The following is a 20,565-nucleotide window of genomic DNA, read 5'->3' as shown; positions in this document are numbered from 1 at the left end:
AGACGCACCCAGCCCTGGGATGCTTGCCCACCCCGCAGTCAACTCTGATGCCTACAGAGGTCTTTGTGGCTCCCAAAGACAGTGGGGCCGGCCCACCTGTAGTGCTGTTCGCTTTAAGGGCAGGGAATTCTTGATACAAGTCCTTGGCTCACGTTCTCGTTCGGTGAAAAGCCCAGAGCAGCAGAAGTCAGAGTGAGCCATCGGATCAGCAGTCTGTGGCCTTGCTTTGGCTACCTTTGGGGAATCTTTTTTTTTTTTTTTCCCTCCAGGCTTATTGCTGGGGCTCAGTGCCTACACCATGAATCCACTGCTCCTGGAGGCCATTTTTTTTCCCCCTTTTGTTGCCCTTGTTGTTGTAGCCCTGTTGTGGTCATTATTGCTGTTGTTGATGTTGATGTCGTTTGCTGTTGGATAGGACAGAGAGAAATGGAGAGAGGAGGGGAAGACAGAGGGGGAGAGAAAGACACCTGCAGACCTGCTTCACTGCCTGTGAAGCGACTCCCCTGCAGGTGGGGAGCCGGGGGCTCGAACCGGGATCCTTACACCCGTCCTTGGGCTTTATGCCACATGCGTTTAACCCGCTGCGCTACCACCCAACCCCTCCTTTGGGGATCTTGTGCCCCATCACAAGAGGTGAGTTCACGAGGTCCTTGGTGAAGGGTCCACCAGTCTGCATCTCTGACACCACATAACTGCACGTCTGCCTTGCTTAGCTGGTCTGGAAGTGGGTAACTGATTTCCGTTGTCACACTGCTCTTCTGCTGGTTAATCGTTGCTACCCTGGCTACTCTATTTCCTGTCTGAACATCTGTCAGTTATTTTTGGGACTGTGTGAGCCCAATGACTTGATCTCATGATGTTGACCTTATATAAAGCGAGTGGCTTAGTGAGTTCAGATACATCTGGTTAAATTCAGATGTAACCGGATCTCAATATATGGCTGACTTACAACTATAAAGTGAGGGGAGATGGCTCTGTATATTAATCCATTTGCTGCATCCCAGGGCTGCATTACATTATATTTTCTATTTAGTGACTTAAATATTTCCCTTTGTGTAGCACATTATGAAGTTCCAGATAAAAGCCATGTGCTTGAACAAAAAACCTCAATGTCGAAGTCAGAAATTCAAGAGAATAAACAAACATCTCACAAAGGAAAGAAATTTGGTAGTAAGTATAAACATTTAAAATAACTTGAAATTATTTTACTTTGAGTAAAAAGATCTTGTAATCTTGGTTGGCGAGCATATGATCTGAGTGTATGTTTCATAGAGATCTACTTTGATTAACTTGTGAACACTCTGATAGCTGGAGAAAACCCCTAAGGAGAGAAAGACAAAGCCTGAGTGTTGACTCCTATCCCTGGTGTCCTGTGTCCCAGAGTGATGCTGGCCCTCTCTCCTCTCACTCAGCAGATCTCTAAAAAGGAAGGGATGCCTTTGGTTGGAATTTCAGATGTTAAAATCTGGGATTAGTTTATAATCTTGTAAACCACTATTAAGTCACTAATAAATGTATCACATCTATAAGATTTTGAAATTTCATTATCACTGGACACACACTCAGTATCCTGCGGGGTCCAACAGCAGGTTAATCATCTCTTTCGAGCAGCACTCCTTTCAGTTAGCTCCAGATACAGAGGTCTGCTGGGTGGAGTTGACCCAGTGGACACACAGAACAACGGCCACCATTGGCATCAGCATCGGGGAAACACAAGTCTGGTCAACAACGAGTGCCCACCTCCCGAAGGCCAGAAAGAGCAGATGCTGCTGATGACGCTGAGCCCCCGGTCCCCACCTGCAGGGGGGAGGCTTTGAGAGTGGTGAAGCAGGGCTGCAGGCGTCTCTCTGTCTCTCTCCCTCTCTATCTCCTCTTTACCTCTCAATTTCTATATCCAATAAATAAAGATAATAAAGTTTTTTTTAAAAAAAGAGAAACCAGGGTTGGGTGGTAGCGCAGCGGGTTAAGCGCACGTGGCGCAAAGCACAGGGACCAACTTAAGGATCCCGGTTCGAGCCCCCAGCTCCCCACCTGCAAGGGAGTCGCTTCATAGGCGGTGAAGCAGGTCTGCAGGTGTCTATCTTTCTCTCCCCCTCTCTGTCTTCCCCTTCTCTCTCCATTTCTCTCTGTGGTATCCATTAACAACAATAATAAGTACAACAACGATAAAAAAAAAAAAGGGCAACAAAAGAGAAAAAATAATCTCCAGGAGCAGTGGATTCATGGTGCAGGCACTGAGCCCCAGCAGTAACCCTGGAGGCAAAATAAATAAACAAACAAATAAATTAAGAGAAACCTTACACACTGCTAGTCAGGATGTAAATTCCTTGAGCCTTTATGGCAAACAGTATGGAAGTCTCTCCAAGAAAATGAAAAATAGATCTGTCATATTATTCAGTAATATACACACACACACATATATATGAAGAATACAAAAACACTAAAAAGATACGGACATGTGTGTTCTTTGCAACTCTGTTTACAATATCCAAGACTTGAGGTCTACCCAAGTTCCCAGGGTCAGATGAGTCGACAGAGTTGTGAGAAATGTGGTCAGTTTTAAGAGAAGATTATCCAGGACCATGAATGGAGCTGGACAAATAGTGATATCTCCCCCACGTGGGGCGTAAGGAAGCAAAGCAGGGACCGAGCACGCAAACATAGGCTCCCAGCCTGGGACACCCAGCAGCTGTGTGCTTAGAGAGTTGAGGTGAGTGGGTCATTAGGAGAAGCGGATTTGCGGCCTGTGGGGAAGGAGGCTGGCGTCTAGGAGCGGCTTACGTGTGTATTTCTTCTCCTAAAACGAACAGTTTTGGTAGAAGGGCTTTTCCCTAGGTTGTTGGGAAAGTGGTGCAGTGGGCAGTGCTGGGCTCTCACGCATGGGGTGCTGACTTCAGTCTCGGGATTCATGGGCGCCAGAGTGATGTCTGTTTTGTTTTTTTTTTAATTTTTTCTTTTATTTATTTCCCCTTTTGTTGCCCTTGTTTTTTGTTATTGTTGTAGTTATTATGGATATGGTTGTTGCTGGATAGGACAGAGAGAAATGGAGAGAGGAGGGGAAGACAGAGAGGGGGAGAGAAAGACAGACACCTGCAGACCTGCTTCACCGCCTGTGAAGCGACTCCCCTGCAGGTAGAGAGCCGGGGGCTCGAACTGGGATCCTTGCACTGGTCCTTGCACTTTGCGCCACGTGTGCTTAACCCGCTGCGCCACCACCCGACTCCCGATGCTCTGGTTTTTTCCCTCTCTCTCGCTGACAAATGAATAGCTAAATAAATCTTTTAGAAATTTCCTCAAAAAAAAAGATAACAGATTCCAACAGACGGAAAGCCTTCACCGGCACAATTAGGTAGTGGAGGGCCCAGCCCTACCAGCGTCCACTGTCCCGTGAGAGTGGTGCCTGCCCAAGGCCTTGCGCATCAGTGCAGGCTCAGGGTGGGCGCTCAGTGGAGAGAGAGAGTCCAGGCCAAATGTTTCTGTCAGTGTGTGGCGCCCAGAGCAGCGTGAACACGTTCAGTCATCTGCTCGGCTCTGTGAGACTTTCACATGGTTTCAGAACCACTTAGCATGACCACAGACCACCCCAGACCCCACCGAGCAAGGGCACCTCATGGTTTCTCTGTGGCTTCTCCCCGCCGCCACCACCACTGCAGTGTGTCTCCTCTCCGTGAGGGAAAGTCCCCAGTAAATGCTGCGCTGGCGAGCTGCCGTTTCACTTCCTCTAGCAGTTTCATTTCTTTTTCTTTTTGCTTTGATTTCATCCCACGTCTTTGTGTGTCACCCCAGGGCTACTGCACTTGCTGTATCTCTGATCCCAGGCCAGCTGTTCCGTTGTGTTGACTTTAGAGAGAGACACAGAGAGGACGAGACACCGCCGTGCTCATGGTGGCTTCTCCTGGTGCTGTGGTGCCACCACGGAGTGCCTGGGCTGTGCCCACAGCAAGGCATGCACCCTCATGAATGAGCTACCCCTCAGCCACTCAGCCTGTCTTCTTAGCCTTACTTACTTTGTTTTTTCAAAGATGTAGCATATGAGTCTGTTCCCTCCCTGCCTACGTTAAACACAGACAGACCAAGGCCGTCTCAGCAGGGCACAGCGCCTCCTCAGCCAGCCCTCTTATCCTGCAGGCGATCAGGGAGATCACTTTCTGCTTCTCTATTCTTCATTTGTTCTTTATTATTATTTGTTATTGGATAGCCACAGAGAGAAATTGAGAGAGAAGGGGGAGATAGAGAGGAAGAGAGACAGAGAGACGCTGCAGACCTGCTTCACCGCCTGTGAGGCGACTCCCTGCAGGTGGGGAGCCGGGGGCTGGAACCGGGATCCTCACACGGATCCTTGCACTTTGCACCACGTGCGCTTAACCCGCTGCGCTACCGCCCGACTCCTCATTTGTTCTTTTTACTCAAAAGTGTCATCCAAGATTATTGAAGCAGTAGTTAGTGTGAATCTATATATAATCTGTCTTCAGGGTTATCACTGAGGCTCAGTACCTGCGGTACGAATCCATTGCTCCTGGTGGCCATCTTTTCTGTTGTTATTGTTGCTCTTACTGTTACTGTCATCGTTGTTGGATAGGACAGAGAGAAATTGAGAGAAGGGAGGAAAGAGTCGGGGGTTGGGGGAGAAAGATAGACACCTGCAGACTGTCTGTGAAGCAACCCCCCTGCAGGTGGAGAGCCGGGGGCTCGAACCGGGATCCTTGCGCGCGTCCTTGCGCTTCACACTATGTGCGCTGAACCCAGTGCACCTCTGTTCACCCCCCCAGAAAATCTATATTTCTTCTTTAAAAAAAAATTTTTGTTTATAAAAAGGAAACAGTGACTAAACCATAGGATAAGAGGGGTACAGCTCCACACAGTTCCCACCCCCAGAACTCCGTATCCCATCCCCTCCCCTGATGATATTCTTAATGTATTGCAACTACGGACCTGCTGCGAGGAGTAGTGTGTGTCCATTCCTCTTCATCCTGCCTCTATGGACGTGTTTGCATTTGAGGCGCAGGTGCCCAGCTGCTCAGCAATGGATCCAGAGCTGATGTGTGCAGCTGTGTGTGGCACAGCTTCACTGTGGACTCACTGGGTGCTCTCCAGGTCTCCCTGCCCCCCCCCAGCACTTCAGCAAGCTCTTCAGCACTAGGTCAGCATGAAGGGAAGCTTGCTGCTGGCCTGTTATGACCCAGACATTTGTCATCCATTCGAAACCTAGACGCAACGCCCGACAAGCACCTGACGGCTAAGCATCACGATCTCATGTCCAAAGCTCCAGTGCACCTGCGAAGAAGAAGGGCTTCTAAAGCGGGAAGGCACCGGCGTAAGTATGGTGATTACAGATGGTTGATTGTGACCTCTGCTCTGCAGTTCACGAATGTGTATCTGGACGCACAACAGAAGAAGCAGGGCTGCAGGTGTCTCTCTGCAGCGTTCTCTTCCCCTCTGTCACGCCCTCCCCTCTCAGTTTCTCTGTCCCATCAAGTGATGCCGGGAGAGCCTGAGGGTGCTTTTTCCTGAGCAAGTGCTCTCTGGGTTGGAGAGAACTCAACTGGAGCCAACTTAGGCTGCTGTGTGGGAGAGGGATCAGGAACTCTTGCCGAGCTAGCATCGCAGGAGAGAGACTCTGGAACTCTCGGAGCTGGAAGGCAATCCCGAGTGTGTTAAAACAGAAAAGCAGCTATATATATACTCGCCAAGTAGGGTGAAAACAGGATGTGACGTAAGAGGGTGGAGCGAAAAGAGACTGGTGGAAATCAGGGTGTGACAAGGAGAGGGGGCGGAGCAAAAAGAGTATGAACCAGCGGGATTAAACCAATGCCCTCGAGGCAGGGCGGTGCTTAGTCAACAGTGGTTTATGTAGATAGACCGCAGCTTTAAGTGGGATTGAACCAATGCCCTGCAGGCATGATGGTGTTTAGTTAAACAGGATTAGAGACAGAGGCTTTAAGCTGGGGGGAGCTGGCATACTACCCAACAAAGTGAAAAGAAAAGAGAGAGAGAAAATGGCCTTGTGGAGTGGTAGATTCATTGTGTAGGTGTTGAGCCCCAGCGGTAACCCTGGTGGCAGTAAAAAAACAGCAGCAACAGGAGATGCCTCCCAGTATGCACTCGTGTGTGGACACGCCGCCCTGTGCAGAGCACACATCCGGCAGCCTCACACGCGCAGACGCACAGGTGCTGACAGTTCTAGACGTAGTTGGCACTGTGCTATATATAGTCTAGTCTTCAACTTTTTCAATCATTATATTACCGTCAGGAAGTAATAATAATAAAATAATAATAATAAAAATAATCCACAAACTAGAGTCACATAAAAAGACTTGATGCATGAGAATATTCATGAACTGGATAGCTTCAGTCTGCAACCACTGCATGTTCTGGTATTTTTTTATAGTAGATATAATGTTGGGATCATTTAGTTGTAGATTTCTCAGACTGAGAGAAAATGTTACTGTTCACTTGCTGTGCATTTTTGATGCCGAGATTTTATAGTTGCTCTGCTTTTCTGTTAAGGAACTTCATTTTCTTTTTCTTGATGCAGCTCTGGATGATGAACTCTATGAAGACATTGACTTCAGTCAAGACTCAGCATCCAGAACCCAAGTGCAGTTAATGAGTGAACAAAGCTCCATAGAGGAGACATTCAGTAGTGAGTGTGGTGGTTAAAGATGACTTTACGTTGCTTTGACTTAGACCAGGAGAACTTTTTCTTTGGCTGTGCACGTGCACTTAAGGAAATGTAATCTTCAAATGTGATGTTTGTTTTCCGTTCTGAATACTTCTCCCACTTTACTGGTGTAGTTTGGTGTGGGCTCTCCGTCTACAGTCACGCCTGTCTGAAGCTGTGTGATGTCACACCACATCAGCTTCGAGACTCGGGACTCGGGCCTCGGGCCTCTTGGCCGAATGGGTCACCTCCCCGAGCTGCTCTCCTCCCCCTGCCCCTTCCCCTTGGCATCCGGAGCTTTGCAGTAGAGCTCGGGTTTCTGTTGTGGTTTGTCTGCTCCTTATTCATGTGTTTATACGCCATCTGTGAACAAGATAGTTGGCGGTTGGCTTTGCCCTTCTCACACGATGCCTCCGCTCCCTTGGCACCAGACCAAGAGGCAAGGTCTCTGCTGTCTTAGCAGATGAGCGGTGTCCCCTTGTCTGTGAGTGAAGACACCACGTCTCCATCCACTCACCTGTCGCTAGGTACGTGGCTTATTTCTGTAGCTTGTTTGTCGTAAACAATGCTGTATTTCCCCCTCCCAGCCCAGAGTCTTTTACTTTGGTACAATACGCCAATTCCAGTTCAGGTTCTACTTGTGTTTTCTCTTCTGATCTTGTTTTTCAACTTCTGCCTGAGAGTGAGATCATCCCATATTCATCCTTCAGTTTCTGACTTATTTCACTCAACATGAATTTTTCAAGGTCCATCCAAGATCGGCTGAAAATGGTGAAGTCACCATTTTTTTAATAGCTGAGTAGTATTCCATTGTGTATCTAGACCACAACTTGCTCAGCCACTCACCTGTTGTTGGACACCTGGGTTGCTTCCAGGTTTTGGCTATTACACATTGTGCTGCTAAGAACATATGCGTACACAGATCTTTTTGAATGGGTGTGTTGGGTTCCTTAGGATCTGTCCTCAAGAGAGGAATTGCAGGATCATAGGGTAGGTCCACTTCTAGCCTTCTGAGAGTTCTCCAGACTGTTCTCCATAGAGGCTGGACCAATTGACATTCCCACCAGCATTGTAGGAGGCTCCTTTGTGCCCACAGCCTCTCCAGCATTTGCTGCTCAGCAGCCCTATTATTAGGACTCGCTGTGATGCAGTGACAAGGACTTCTGCAGCCAGTGGCAGCACTAATGCCTTTTCGCCCTCGTCAACTTAGGATCTGTGCACCAAAGGCCTTGCCTATTGAGTAGATGTGATGTCTGAACGGAAAAATAATTTAAGACCAAGTAAGACCCACAAGCTGCCACTCAACCACTGATTGCTGACAGATCGCCTCCTTCATGTAAACAGGCCGCCCGTCTCCGGATTCCCTGAGAGTCAGAGGGGTGGCACATGGCCAGTCGAGGTGGTGATTGTTACAGAGGCTCCAGGAGTCAGCCTCACTGGGCAGCAAGCAGCTGGTTTTCTTTCCATGTCGAAGAATATCAGTGAATCTCTGGATTTTGTTGCAAAGCATATCTTCTTACTACTTGCAAGAAATTTGCTAGATGAGCCTAAAGACTGGAGATAGCAAACACTCATTATTGTAGAACCAGGGGACCAGTGGTGTGGTGCCTAGGGCCACCGTGATTCTCTCTGGAGCGGTGGCCCCATGTGATCTTAGTTCTTCTTCTTCTAGCGTTTGCCCTTCTTCCGTAGCCAGTCAACAGCGTCAGGTTGAGCCTGATGTAAAGTTTCGAGACCTCCTTTGAATCTGGAGAGGTGGCAGTCATTGACTATGTGGGTCATAGTCTGTCTGGAGCCGCAGGGGCACTTCGGGTCGTCTCTGGCTCCCCAGCGATGGAACATAGCGGCGCACCGGCCATGGCCTGTTCGATAGCGATTGAGGAGGGCCCAATCATAACGTGCCAGGTCAAAGCCGGGTTGACGCTTGCAGGGGTCTGTGATGAGGTGTTTGTTCTTTACCCCAGCTGACTGCCAACTCTGTTTCCAAGAGTCTGGAACAGAGAAGTTCAGTGTAGGATTAAATCGAATCCACTGATGGTGTGAATCGAGCAGCTTCATCGACTGCTATAAGTGTTTCTTGTAGGCAAATGACATCTGCCTGATGCTGTATCGCCAATTGACCAATAAGAACGCATTTGGCAAAGGACAGCCGCTCAACATTAAGTTGGAGGACTCGAAGAGCAGGACCAACAGCTTGAAAGCTGTCAGGAGCTGCTTGTTTCTGGCTTTGAAAGTGACTGGGATCCATGTGGATTCAGTCGGCTAGGAAGGATCGTCAGTTTCCCCAATGATCTTAGTAGTGACTCGTGTCTGTACTGTTTAGAGCGCAAGTCGTGTCGGCCAAAGTTAGGCTTACCTCTCAGGTTCTGCCTTCCTTGCTCTTCTTGAACACAGTTTCCACTGCCCAGAGACTCTTAGAGGGGGATTCTGTAGTGACATACCACACAAAGTACCACTCAATCCTGAAGGGCTCTGCGTGTCCCTTCATTTTCATTTTAATACCCCTTTTCAGAATTTGTCTTTATGAGAGAGTCAGAGAGGAGAGAGTGAGAGGCAGCCAGAGCACTGGTCAGCTCTGCGCAAGGTGGTACCAAGGTTGCATCCAGAGCCTTTGGGGCCTTCTGTATGTAAGTCTTTGCTCTAACAAGCTTGGTTATCTCTCCAGTCCTTTACTGCTTTTATTATTTTAAAAATATTTTTATTATTTATTATTGGATAGAGACAGAGAGAAATTGAGAGGGGAGGAGGAGGAGGTAGGGAGAGGAAGAGAGACAGCGACACCTGTGCTCTGCTTCCCCATTTGTGAAGCTTTTAGTTCAGTGCTCTGCTGTTGGGTTGGAAGTCAGGGAGTGTGAACTCTTTGTGCTTATTCGATACTTCTCGTTATTTTGGCTGTTCAGCTTTATCTGTGGTTCCATAAAAGCTAATTGTGTGATTTCTATTTCCATGAACATTTAGTAGAGATCTCATTCAATTGTCATATTACTTTAGGTGGGATGACTATTTTAACAATATCGTCACACAGAGTATCTGTTTCTACGTGTTTTTGATTTCTTTTAACATGCGTTACAGTTTTCCATGTATAAGTCTTTTGCCTCCTCGGGCTTATTCCTGGATATTTTATGCTTTTCTGAAGGATTTATGTACTTATTTTTATGAGGAAGAGCAAAGGGAGAAAGAGAGAGAGAGATCCAAGAAGCAGTAAGCTCTGGCACGAGGCCGCACGCAGAGGACTGACCACCAGGTCTCCAGGTCTCCATCAGGGAGCCTGTGCTGTAGGGCTGACATGCCCCTTGTCCCCGGACGTGGTTTTTTCGGTGTGTGCACCTTAACACAATAACGTCTAGCTACGGCTTCCTAAGGGTATGTGTGTGTGTGTGTGAGGTGACGAGACTATCTTTATGAACTCTTTGGGAAGGATGCTGATGATTAAAAATATTATTGACTTATTTATTGAATAGGGACAGAAATATAGAGGGGAGTGAGAGAGAGAGGAGAGGAAGAGAGGCTCCTGCAGCCCTGCTTCCCCACTCCTGAAGCTTTCCCCTTGCAGGTGGGGCCGAGGGGTTGAAACCAAGGCCATGCGCACGCACACTTAGTCGAGAGCACTACTGTGCAGCCCCCGCTGATGAGTTTCCAGGCCCATTTCGAAAATGCACCAGAGCAGCCAGGGACTGAAGCAGGGGCAGAGCACTGGGTTGCGAGCACGTGGTCTCAGGTTCAGCTCCAGGAGCTGCATGTGTGGAGTCATTCTCGGGCTCTTCCTCCCTCCAGTTCTGTTACCTTTTCACTAATAAGCACAATAAATCCTAAAAACAAACAAACAAAAAACAGATTTTTTTTTTTTGACTGGGTGAGTGTTGGGCTGAGCTTCACTGACGGGAGACAGACGACCAGGGACTCATGGCTGAGCTGTACGCAGTATCTCTTTATTCATGCAGGACGCAGCACAATTGAAGCCAAGCTAAGCTAAGCTAAATTAAACTAAAACTAATATACTAGCCAAGTAGGGTGGAAACAGGATGTGACGTAGAGAAGGTGGAGCGAAAAGTGACTGGTGCAAATCAGGGTGTACTAGGAAGAGGGGATGGAGCAAAAAGACATCATGAACTAGTGGGGATTAAACCAATGCCCTGCAGTCAGGGCGGTGCTTAGTTAACAGTGGTTATGTAAATAGAATACAGTGTTAAGCAGGGGGGGATTAAACCAATGAAACAGAAGTGGTTTTTAGAAGCAGAATTAGAAGCAGACCAACAGGTGAAGTTGACTATTTGCTTAGTTTGTAATGATTTGCTCATAATGTTATGAAACTGGAAAGGAACCATCCTTGGCTCTTAATGTGCTTTACTAACCAGAGATTGCATTCTGATCTCAAATATTTTACCTTTGTTCTTGTAGTGGAGAGGCTGGATGAGACATCAGATGAACATCTCTTCTATGAAGAAGCAAGTTCAGTCTCAGAAAACCCATCTGAAATTATGACAGGTGAGACTGCCAGGATGTAGAGCTTGGCACATGCGTAAATCATTAGTGATGATAGTAGTGATATCCATTAAGTCCACACACAGTCATTAGTCGTGGTGTCTGCTATAGCCTATCTGCACATACGTACATTCCTACACAGCACGCCTAGCGTGGACACATGTGTACACACGTTTTCCACTAGGCCAAGCCTATTAGTTATATTGTTTTCTAGCTGTCTGATTAGTTGCATTGAAGCTCGCTGCTTATTCTGTTATGTCTGAGAAAGTACATTAAATGTAAGTAAAGTTATTATTGTTATTATTTATTAACCTGCTTCTTTGTTTCTAAGAATTTTAATTACATTCAATAAATCTATATATACTTAATAGTGCTAAATGTTCCTAGCCTCAATGTCTCATCATATATGGGCATTTTGTATAAACTTCTAGTCTATTGTTATTGATATTGATATACAATTTTATGTAATTATTTGCATAGAATAAATCTTTTTAAAATTTCTTTATTGGGGAATTAATGTTTTACATTTGACAGTAAATACAATAGTTTGTACATGCATAACCTTTCCCAGTTTTCCACATAACAATACAACCCCCACTAGGTCCTCTGCCATCCTTTTTGTTCTCTCCCCCCCACCCACCACAGAGTCTTTTACTTTGGTGTAATACACCAATTCCAGTTCAGGTTCTACTTGTGTTTTCTCTTCTGATTTTGTTTTACAACTTCTGCCTGAGAAAAAAGTCTGAGAAAAAAGGCCCTTCCTTCCTCCCTTCCTTTCTTTCTTAATACAGAGCGAGAGACAGAGGGAGAGAGTGGCACAGAGAGAAGGAGAGATTCCACAGTACTGCCCACCACTTAGGGGACTTGCCTTGTGTGTGGTGCTTCCACCTGGTACCTGGGGACTCAAACCCAGGTCCTTGCACGGGGTAACGTGTGCGCTGTGACGAGTAAGCTAGCTCCTGGCCCCCTCGTATTTTTAAAACTATCTGCTATGATTTTTAAATTTAGCCCTAGAATATGATTATGCTCTATGACCATTCTTTTAAAAGCACTATAATTGTGTCTTTCTGGACAAGTGGATGGAACCAGAGAGGTGACTGTGCTTAGTGCAATAAATAAGGAGTGGAAGAGAACTGCCAAATGGTTTCACCCATGTGTGAGGAACAGAGTTTAAACACTTGGACTTGCAAGGAGAAAGAGAAGTAACCAACCCGCCTCTGGACTGGCCCGCACTGAGTGGCTGTCACCTCTGTCACTCACACTTTTGCAAGGTGTCACTGAACCACTAATGAAACATGTGAGATGGATAATACTACTCCTCCTCAACAGTTTGGTGTTAGATTCTATTGTTTCAAATCACGAAAGGGAATGTTACTGTTGACAAATATTTGAAATAAAGCGGATTTTCAGTAGTTCCAGTTCTCTATTTAAAGACCAAGATCTCTTTCCTTACAGCTCAGCAACTGGAAGAGGCAGTAAGCGCAAGTGTCTTACCCCAGGGTAAAGTTTCATTGTCCAGAAGCCAGTCTCTAGCTGGGGAACCTGAAGGTGTCCACATGGAAACAACAGCTAGTAAGCAAGCGGGCTCATTTTCAGTTTCAGTTCCGTTGAGAGTGAAAGTGTCTCGTTCTTTTCTTTTCTGACTCATGTATCGTTGGTTTGCATAACAACACATGTCATTGGTTACCACAAATTTTTGATCCTAATTCTTGTTTTCATTATACAGTAGTCTTTTTTTTCCTTCCTGTTTTATTAGATACGACAGAGAGGATATCCAGAGGGGAGGGGAGGTAGAGAGGGGGGAGAGAAAGAGAGAGACTGCTTGTGAAGCCTCCCTGCTGCAGGAAGGGGGCAGGAGCGTGAACCTAGGTCCTTGTGCTTAACTGGCTGTGTCGCCGCCTGGCCCTGTCAGTAGACAGGAGTCTTTTTATATGTCCGGCTCCGTCCCTTTATTTTTATTGTTTGTTTTTATCGCTGCCAGGGTTATCACGGGGCTCAGTGCCTACATGATGAACTCATCATTCCTAATGACCTACCACCCACCCTCCATTCCATCCTGCCTCTCCCCCTCCCTCCCTCCTTCTTTCCTTCCTTCCTTTTTTTCTTTCATTCTTTCTTCCGTTTTTGATAGAGACAGAGAAATGGAGAGGGAAGGAAGGATAGAGAAGGAGAGAGAGATGGAGACACCTGTAGCCCTGCTCTGCTGCTTGCGATGCTGGTCCTGCAGGGGTGGGTCAGGGGCTTGAACCCAGGTCCTTGTGCCTGATAATGTGTGCACTCTATCAGGTGAGCAGCCGCCTGGCCCTTGTCTCTTTATTAGTAGTCTCTTCCCTTTATATTTAAAGTGAGCTTCTCTTGACAAATCACTTTATTGAGAAGACGTTTGAACCTGCTGTGGCCACATCCGAGGGCCTCTTGTGTCTTCCGGGTCAGCTCCACACAGCTCACTTCTCGCTAAGTCGTTCTCTCCCTACGCCACAGGGCGTCAGGCCTCCTGTGCCTACAGGAAATGTGTAGCTAGCTATCTGATGTATTTCTCCATGGTGACAGCCTTTGCCATCAGTGTATTCAGACCACTCACAGTTAAAACATTTGTTGATGAAATTGGTTTGCTGCCACCCTGACTGTGACCATTTCTCTTCAGGGCCCTGCCAGTTTCCTGCTCCCTTCTCATTCCTTCCCCACTTGACATGGATTGTTTCTTTAATAAGGTTCCATTTTTTGGGAGTTGGGCGGCAGCACAGCGGGTTAAGCACACGTGGTGCGAAGCACAAGGACCGGCGTAAGTATCCAGGTTCGAGCCCCCGGCTCCCCACCTGCAGGGGAGTTACCTCACAGGCGGTGAAGCAGGTCTGCAGGTGTCTTTCTCTCCCCCTCTCTGTCTTCTCCTCCTCTCTCCATTTTTATCTGTCCTAGCCAACAACAATGACATCAATAACAGCAGCAATAATAACTACAACAATAAAACAAGGGCAACAAAAGAGAATAAATAAATAAATAAAATAAAAAGATTCCATTTTTTATTCTTATTTTTTTACCAGAGCACTACTCAGCTCTGGCTTATGGTGGTGTGGGGGATTGAACCTGGGACTTCAGAGCCTCAGGCAAGAAAGTCTCTTTGCATAACCATTATGCTGTCTACCCCAACCCTTTTATACGATTCTATATCACCTTCTTTGTAAACGCTATGTCTTTAGAGTTTTCAGGCAAGTCTCATTTCACAGTTTTTTTCTTTCCCATTTTCTTGGGGGCAAAATAACAGTTTGTGGGACAGTTGCTGGCTCAATTTCTGCATCCCTGTAACAGGTGTCTGCACACCACTTCACCAGCTGCCCCAGGGCTGCTCCTTCTTCATGTAGAGTCCTTCCTCCTCCTCCCTCCCTCCCTCCCTCCCCAGAGTCCTTTGCTTTGGTGGAACACACCCCTCCCAGGTCAAGTTTCACCCTGTGTCTGCCCATCCGTCCATCCATCCATCCATCCATCCATCCATCCATATATCCATCCATTCTTTCTCTCTCTCTCTCTCTCTTTCCCTCTCCTCTCCCCCTCCTTCTCCATCTCCCTCCCCCTTCTCTCTGTCATTCGCTCACTTGCTTTTTCTTTGACTTCCATGTCTAAGTGAGATCACCTGGCATTCATTCTTCTCTGGCTTATCACATCATTCTTTCAAGTTCTGTTCAAATCAAAAACCATTTTGTTTAGTTCTGTTTTTATTTTCACTACACACCATATTGGTGAAATCATATAGTGTTTGTTTTTCTCAGATTGTCTTGACTACTTTTTAAAAATAGAACTTGAACTCCTTGCCCACTCCCTGAGTGAACAGAGCTGTGCAGTGCAGGCACTCGGACACAGACCCACCTGACGGCACCCCACTCACAGCGCAGAAGCCCCCTGCCGCCTGCTTTTCTGCATCCCCTTGCTGCCAGACTTCCAGTGGGGCTTCACGCCTGCAGGACTCCAGCACTCCAGGCAGACTTTTCATTTTCAGATAGAGGATGACAAGCCAGAAAAGACAGGATAGAGAGGCAGGGAGCAGGGACATCACAGCACTGCTGTGCCCTTGTGAGGCTTCTCAGTCGCACGGGGTTCTCTGAGGTGTCCAGGAGCTTAGACTGGGTTCTCAGGTATGGTGAAATGCATGACCTAGCAGCTGGGCCATCCACTTTACTTTTTTGTGGCCCCAAACACACTTTACTAAGTGACAGAAGGCAAAAGGACAGAGACAAGTACTCTGCAATGTCACTTTTAGGTAACGTATGAAAAGTCAAATTTGTAAGTTCAGAAACAAAATAATGGTTGTCACAAGGCAGTGTTTGATGAATTAAGATAAACCTCAAGTGTGTAAGCTTACAAGCAGCAATCACGTCCTGGGAAACAAATGCCCAGGATAATGAATGCAGACTGGCTTGTTCTGTAGTCTTCATCGTTGCTGTGAGAGTGTAGCTCAGCTGCTCCAGCGACAAGAGAGGGAGAGAGGGAGAGGGAGAGGGAGAGGGAGAGGGAGAGGGAGAGGGAGAGGGAGAGGGAGAGGGAGAGGGAGAGGGAGGTAACAAGAAAGCCTGCAAGTACATCCAGGAAAGCACTTTGGTGATTTTTTACTCTGATGATTTTCAAAATCTTTAAAAAAAAAAAAAAAAGCACTGCTTGGCTGGCTGCCAGGAGCAGTGGGCTCATCATGAAGTCACAGCACCCATCACGACCCTGGTGGTGGCCAGAGAGAAGAGCCCCCCACCCCACCCACACCCCCCAAACCCCACAGCTTATTTTAGGATTTATTTTCTGAGTGGGTGATGTTGTTTATTTGTTTTAATTGTATTTACTTATATTGTCAAAGAGGGAAACGGTGAATCATTTTTGTAATCAGAGCACTACTCAACTCAGAGTTCAGGTGGTGGGAGGGGGCTCAGAACCTCAAATGGAAAAGGCCATTGCATCCTCTCTGTGCTATTTCCCCAGTCCTGTGAGTGGTTCTAAGGACACTTGTATTAGTAATACAGAGGCTTCATAATTCAATTTTTGAAATTTTTAAACCCGTATTCTTGTAGTGACAAAAATAGAGATAGCAGAGAATGATCTCCCACCTGAAGATACAGTTTCTGTGTCAGAAAGACCATCTCAGATCGTAACACAAAGAGCCACAAGTGGTAAATACGATTATTTCAGCTACTATATAATGATTTCAATTTAAAGAGTTTCTTCAGCTCCTAAGTCTACAGTCACAAACTACATGCTACTTTTAATATATACATGTCCACATTACATAAAGCGTGTGTGTGTGTGTGTGTGTGTGTGTGTGTGTGTGTGTGTGTGTGTGTGCGTGCATGTGTGTATGCCTGCTGTGGGTCAGTTTTATTAATCACAATGTTCAGGTTTTCTGAATTTTGTTGATGTTCTATATTCTGCCACTTGTGAGAAAGGCATGCAAATGCAGCTTCTGTTATTATTTTTCCCTGTTTCTTTGTGGTGTCAATTTCTGTTTGTTTTAAAACTTTTTTTGCATATAGTTAGTGTTCAGATATTGATTATGTAAAAATACGTAGGTTTTAAATTGCTGTGTATTTTTGGCAAATGGTGGAAGCTGAAGGTTGATTCATTGAACCTCAGGATAAAGTAGAAAAAACAAATAGAGGAAAGAGGCCACAGAGACCTGGGGCAGTGCTGGGAAGTGCACTGTTTGCATCCCAGGCGAGACGAGGAAAGAACACACTGGGTGAGAAGATGGCCAGGAACCTTCCCAGCCTGAGCCAGGAGGTAACCCACCCAGATCCAGAGAGCTCACAGAGTCACAGACAAAGCAAGACCAAACGCACATGCACCAAAACATATCACTGAAGACTGAGGACAGGGACCCTGAGGGCAGCAAGACATGAACATCAGAGTGAGCTCCAAGGGAATGTCCTAAGTGAGACTGTTTTTAGTTTCTTTTTCATAGCTGGAAGACAGGAACACAGTTTACTTTTGGATGTTTACAGACACTTGTTATAAGTAATAGCTTATAGTTACTAGAGTTAACTTTCTTGTTCAACAAACACAATTTCATTTATTCCTCTTTTTTTTTTTTTTGTCACTGGGGTTACTGCTGGGGCTTGGTGTTTGCACTACCACTCCACCACTCCCAGTGTCCATTCCCCGCTTTCTTTGAAATACAGTGAGGGACAGAGGGGGAGATGGAGAAGCGACACCGGCAGCACTGCCTCAGCGTTTGTGGAACTTTCCTTCGCAGGTTGAGACTGGGGGCTGGACCCTGGTCCTTGTGCATTCGACCAGGTCACAACTCTGTCAAGTGACATGCCTACTGTCTCTTCTCTTGCTTTCTTAGATTAATTAGGACTTACGGTACAACACTGGATAAAACAGTGAAAGGGTTGTACATGATTTATTCCTGGCCTTAGAAGGAAAACACTTGCGTTTCTTACTGGTGTAGTGTCTTCTGTTTACCTCCTGGTAGATGCTCATCAAATCAGGGAAGTTCCTCGTTGTCCTCATTTAATGACAATTGCCACAGATGGGAATTAGATGTTGTTCAAATGACTTTGCTTCTTTATTTTTGCAGAGAGAGAGAGAAAGATAAGTTATTTATTTTCTTAAGTTGCTACAAAAACAAGGAAAACTCAGGGTTTACAGTACTAAGACAGAGGCTTCCCCATCCAATTTTGTCACTTTTCACCTTTATTCTTACAGTGAAGGAAAAGCAGGAGACAACAGCTGGAGCCCCTTCAGCCAGAGCTAAAGTTTCAACCTCAAAAGATCGAACTACATTTGAGAAAGATGAAACTGTCAGAAAAGTGGAGTCTAGTGGTGTGTATAATCTAAACATATTATATAGTGAGTTTAAATACATTTATCTCATGAGTATATATTCAACACACCATAAACTGCATGTTCTTTAATGCACATCTGTACAAGGAGACAGCATATGTAACACGTGTGAGTCTGTGTATTGTCCACTCTTCCCTGTTTGTTAACTATGAAGCTTTCTTCTTCCTCCCCTTCTCCTCCTGCTTCTCCCCCTCCCCATATACTCCTTCCTACTCCTCCTTTTTACCACTGGGGTTCAGTGCCTGCCCTCTGAATCCACTGCTCCTGCAACTATGTTTCCCTATTGTTATTGCTGTTATTGTTGTTGCTGCTGCTGTTGTTGGGTAGGATAGAGAGAAATGGAGAAAGGAGAGGAAGACAGAGAGGGGGAAAGAAAGATAGGCACCTGCAGACCTGCTTCACCGCCTTTGAAGCGACTCCCCTGCAGGTGGGGAGCCAGAGGCTCAAACTGGGATCCCTATGTCGGTCCTTGTGCTTTGTGCCACGTGTGCTACCGCCCGACTCCCTCTACTTTCAACTGTTTTTTTTAACTTTTTAAAAGTTTGTTTATTTGTTTATTTATTTATTATCTTTATTTGTTGGATAGAGACAGCCAGAAATCAAGGGGGGGGTGATAGACAGGAAGAGAGATAGAGAGACACCTGCAGCCCTGCTTCACCACTCGTAAAGCTTTCCCCCTGCAGGTGCGGAGCTGGGGCTCAAACCCTGGTCCTTGCACACTGTAACACATGAGCTCAACCAGGTGCACCGCCACTCAGCCCTTTACTTCCAACTTTTAAAATCCATTGTCTCTGGCCACCCTTTTACCCTATGAAGTAATCTTTGTTTTACAAATGGAGCATGGAACATGTTCACAATTAATGAAGTGCTAACATTTTGTAGGTGATGGATTATACCAGCTCTGGGATTGGTTTCTTTATTACCTAGTATGTGTCTTCATTTTTTTTTTTTTTTTTGCTGTCAGGAATATGGCATAGACTTTGTGCTGTCACTATGAATCCACTGCTCCTGGGAGACATTTTTTTCCATTTTATTGGACAGGACAGAGAGGTATTAAGAAGAAGAGGAGTTAGGGAGGGAGAGAGGAAGACAGACACCTGCAGACCTGCTTCACCACTTTTGAAGCATCCCCAGGGTAAACCCTACTTCCTTAGTGCACAGTCTTTTTGCTCTAGTGCTGTGTCTGGTTAGCTAGACTTCCGCTCAGGATCTCAGGCTCTAGGATCACCAGGGAGATCAGGGGTTATAATAATAATAATGGCTATTTATTATTATTATTAGTGAAGACTTTTCCTGCTTTGGGGATCAGGAGATGGTACCATAGAATGTGTTTGGTTGTGTCCCCTCCTCTTCAAGTTTGGAAAGTGTGTGTGTGTGTGTGTGTGTGTGTGTGTGTGTGTGTGTGTGTGTGTGATTGATCAGTTGTTTATTTTCTTAAGTTGCTACAAAACAAGGAAAACTCAGGGTTTACAGTACTAAGACAGAGGCTTCCCCATCCAAGTTTGTCACTTTTCACCTTTATTCTTACAGTGGAGGAAAAGCAGGAGACATCAGCTGGAGCCCCTTCAGACAGAGCTAAAGTTTCAACCTTGAAAGATCGAACTACATTTGAGAAAGATGAAACTGTCAGAAAAGTGGAGTCTAGTGGTGTGTATAATCTAAACATATTATATAGTGAGTTTAAATACATTTATCTCATGAGTATATATTCAACACACCATAAACTGCATGTTGTTTAATGCACATCTGTACAAGGAGACAGAATATGTAACATTTGTGAGTTTGTGTATTGTCCACTTTTCCCTGTTTGTTAACTTTGAAGCTTTCTTCTTCTTCCTCCCTTCTCCTCCTCCTCTTCCTTCTCCCCCTCCCCCACACTCCCTTCTCCTCCTTCTCCTTTTTAAAAAAATTATTTATTTTAAAAAGGAGACATTAACAAAACCATAGGATAGGAGGGGTACAACTCCACACAATTCCTACCACCAAAACTCCGTATCCCAGCCCCTTCCCTGATAGCTTTCCTGTTCTTTATCCCTCTGGGAGCATGGACCCAGGATCATTGTGGGATGCAGAAGGTGCAAGGTCTGGCTTCTGTAATTGCTTCCCCACTGAACATGGGTGTTGACAGGTGGATCCATACTCCCAGCCTGCCTCTCTCTTTCCCTAGTGGGGCAGGGCTCTGGGGAAGTGGGGCTCCAGGACACACTGGTGGGGTCGTCTGTCCAGGGAAGTCTGGTCAGCATCCTGCTGGCATCTGGAGCCTGGTGGCTGAAAAGAGAGTTAACATACAAAACCAAAGAAGTTGTTGACCAATCATGGACCTAAAGGCTGGAATAGTGCAGAGTAAGTGTTGGGGGGTACTCACTGCAGACTCTAGTGTACTTCTGCTTTCAGGTATATATTTTGCCCTAGTTTATGGATACGTGTGAACGTATGCTCTATCTCAGGGGACCTGGTCTATATCTAGGTTTTGGGACTTTGTTAGAAAGTGAACCACCTGGAATGGAATTAGAGAATACTATGAAAGGAACGGTCTCACCGGAGTAATGAAGCTGAAGGGTTGTCATTCCACACCTGAAGTCTCTGGACAGAGTCTGAAG

The 20,565-nt window shown here is 46.0% G+C and overlaps 1 protein-coding gene across 2 annotated transcripts in view; it reads left to right on the top strand.

Moving 5' to 3' along the window:
* Positions 1-20,565, top strand: part of CCDC7 (coiled-coil domain containing 7) — a 164,907-nt gene that overhangs the window by 68,424 nt on the left and 75,918 nt on the right. Inside the window, exons 22-28 of one of the 2 annotated variants that reach the window (XM_060192496.1) lie at positions 1,060-1,170; positions 5,210-5,314; positions 6,536-6,643; positions 11,060-11,146; positions 12,599-12,715; positions 16,192-16,290; positions 19,496-19,639. In XM_060192496.1, coding sequence (XP_060048479.1) covers positions 1,060-1,170; positions 5,210-5,314; positions 6,536-6,643; positions 11,060-11,146; positions 12,599-12,715; positions 16,192-16,290; positions 19,496-19,639 — 771 coding nt within the window. The remainder of the gene's footprint in view (positions 1-1,059; positions 1,171-5,209; positions 5,315-6,535; positions 6,644-11,059; positions 11,147-12,598; positions 12,716-16,191; positions 16,291-19,495; positions 19,640-20,565) is intronic. The other variant, XM_060192497.1, reaches the window with a different exon arrangement.

The sequence above is a fragment of the Erinaceus europaeus genome, chromosome 6 (assembly GCF_950295315.1).
Source record: "Erinaceus europaeus chromosome 6, mEriEur2.1, whole genome shotgun sequence".
In the NCBI taxonomy this organism is placed as follows: Eukaryota; Metazoa; Chordata; class Mammalia; order Eulipotyphla; family Erinaceidae; genus Erinaceus; species Erinaceus europaeus.
The sequence above is the reverse complement of the archived record's forward strand: the minus strand, read 5'-3'. Positions and strand labels throughout refer to the sequence as shown.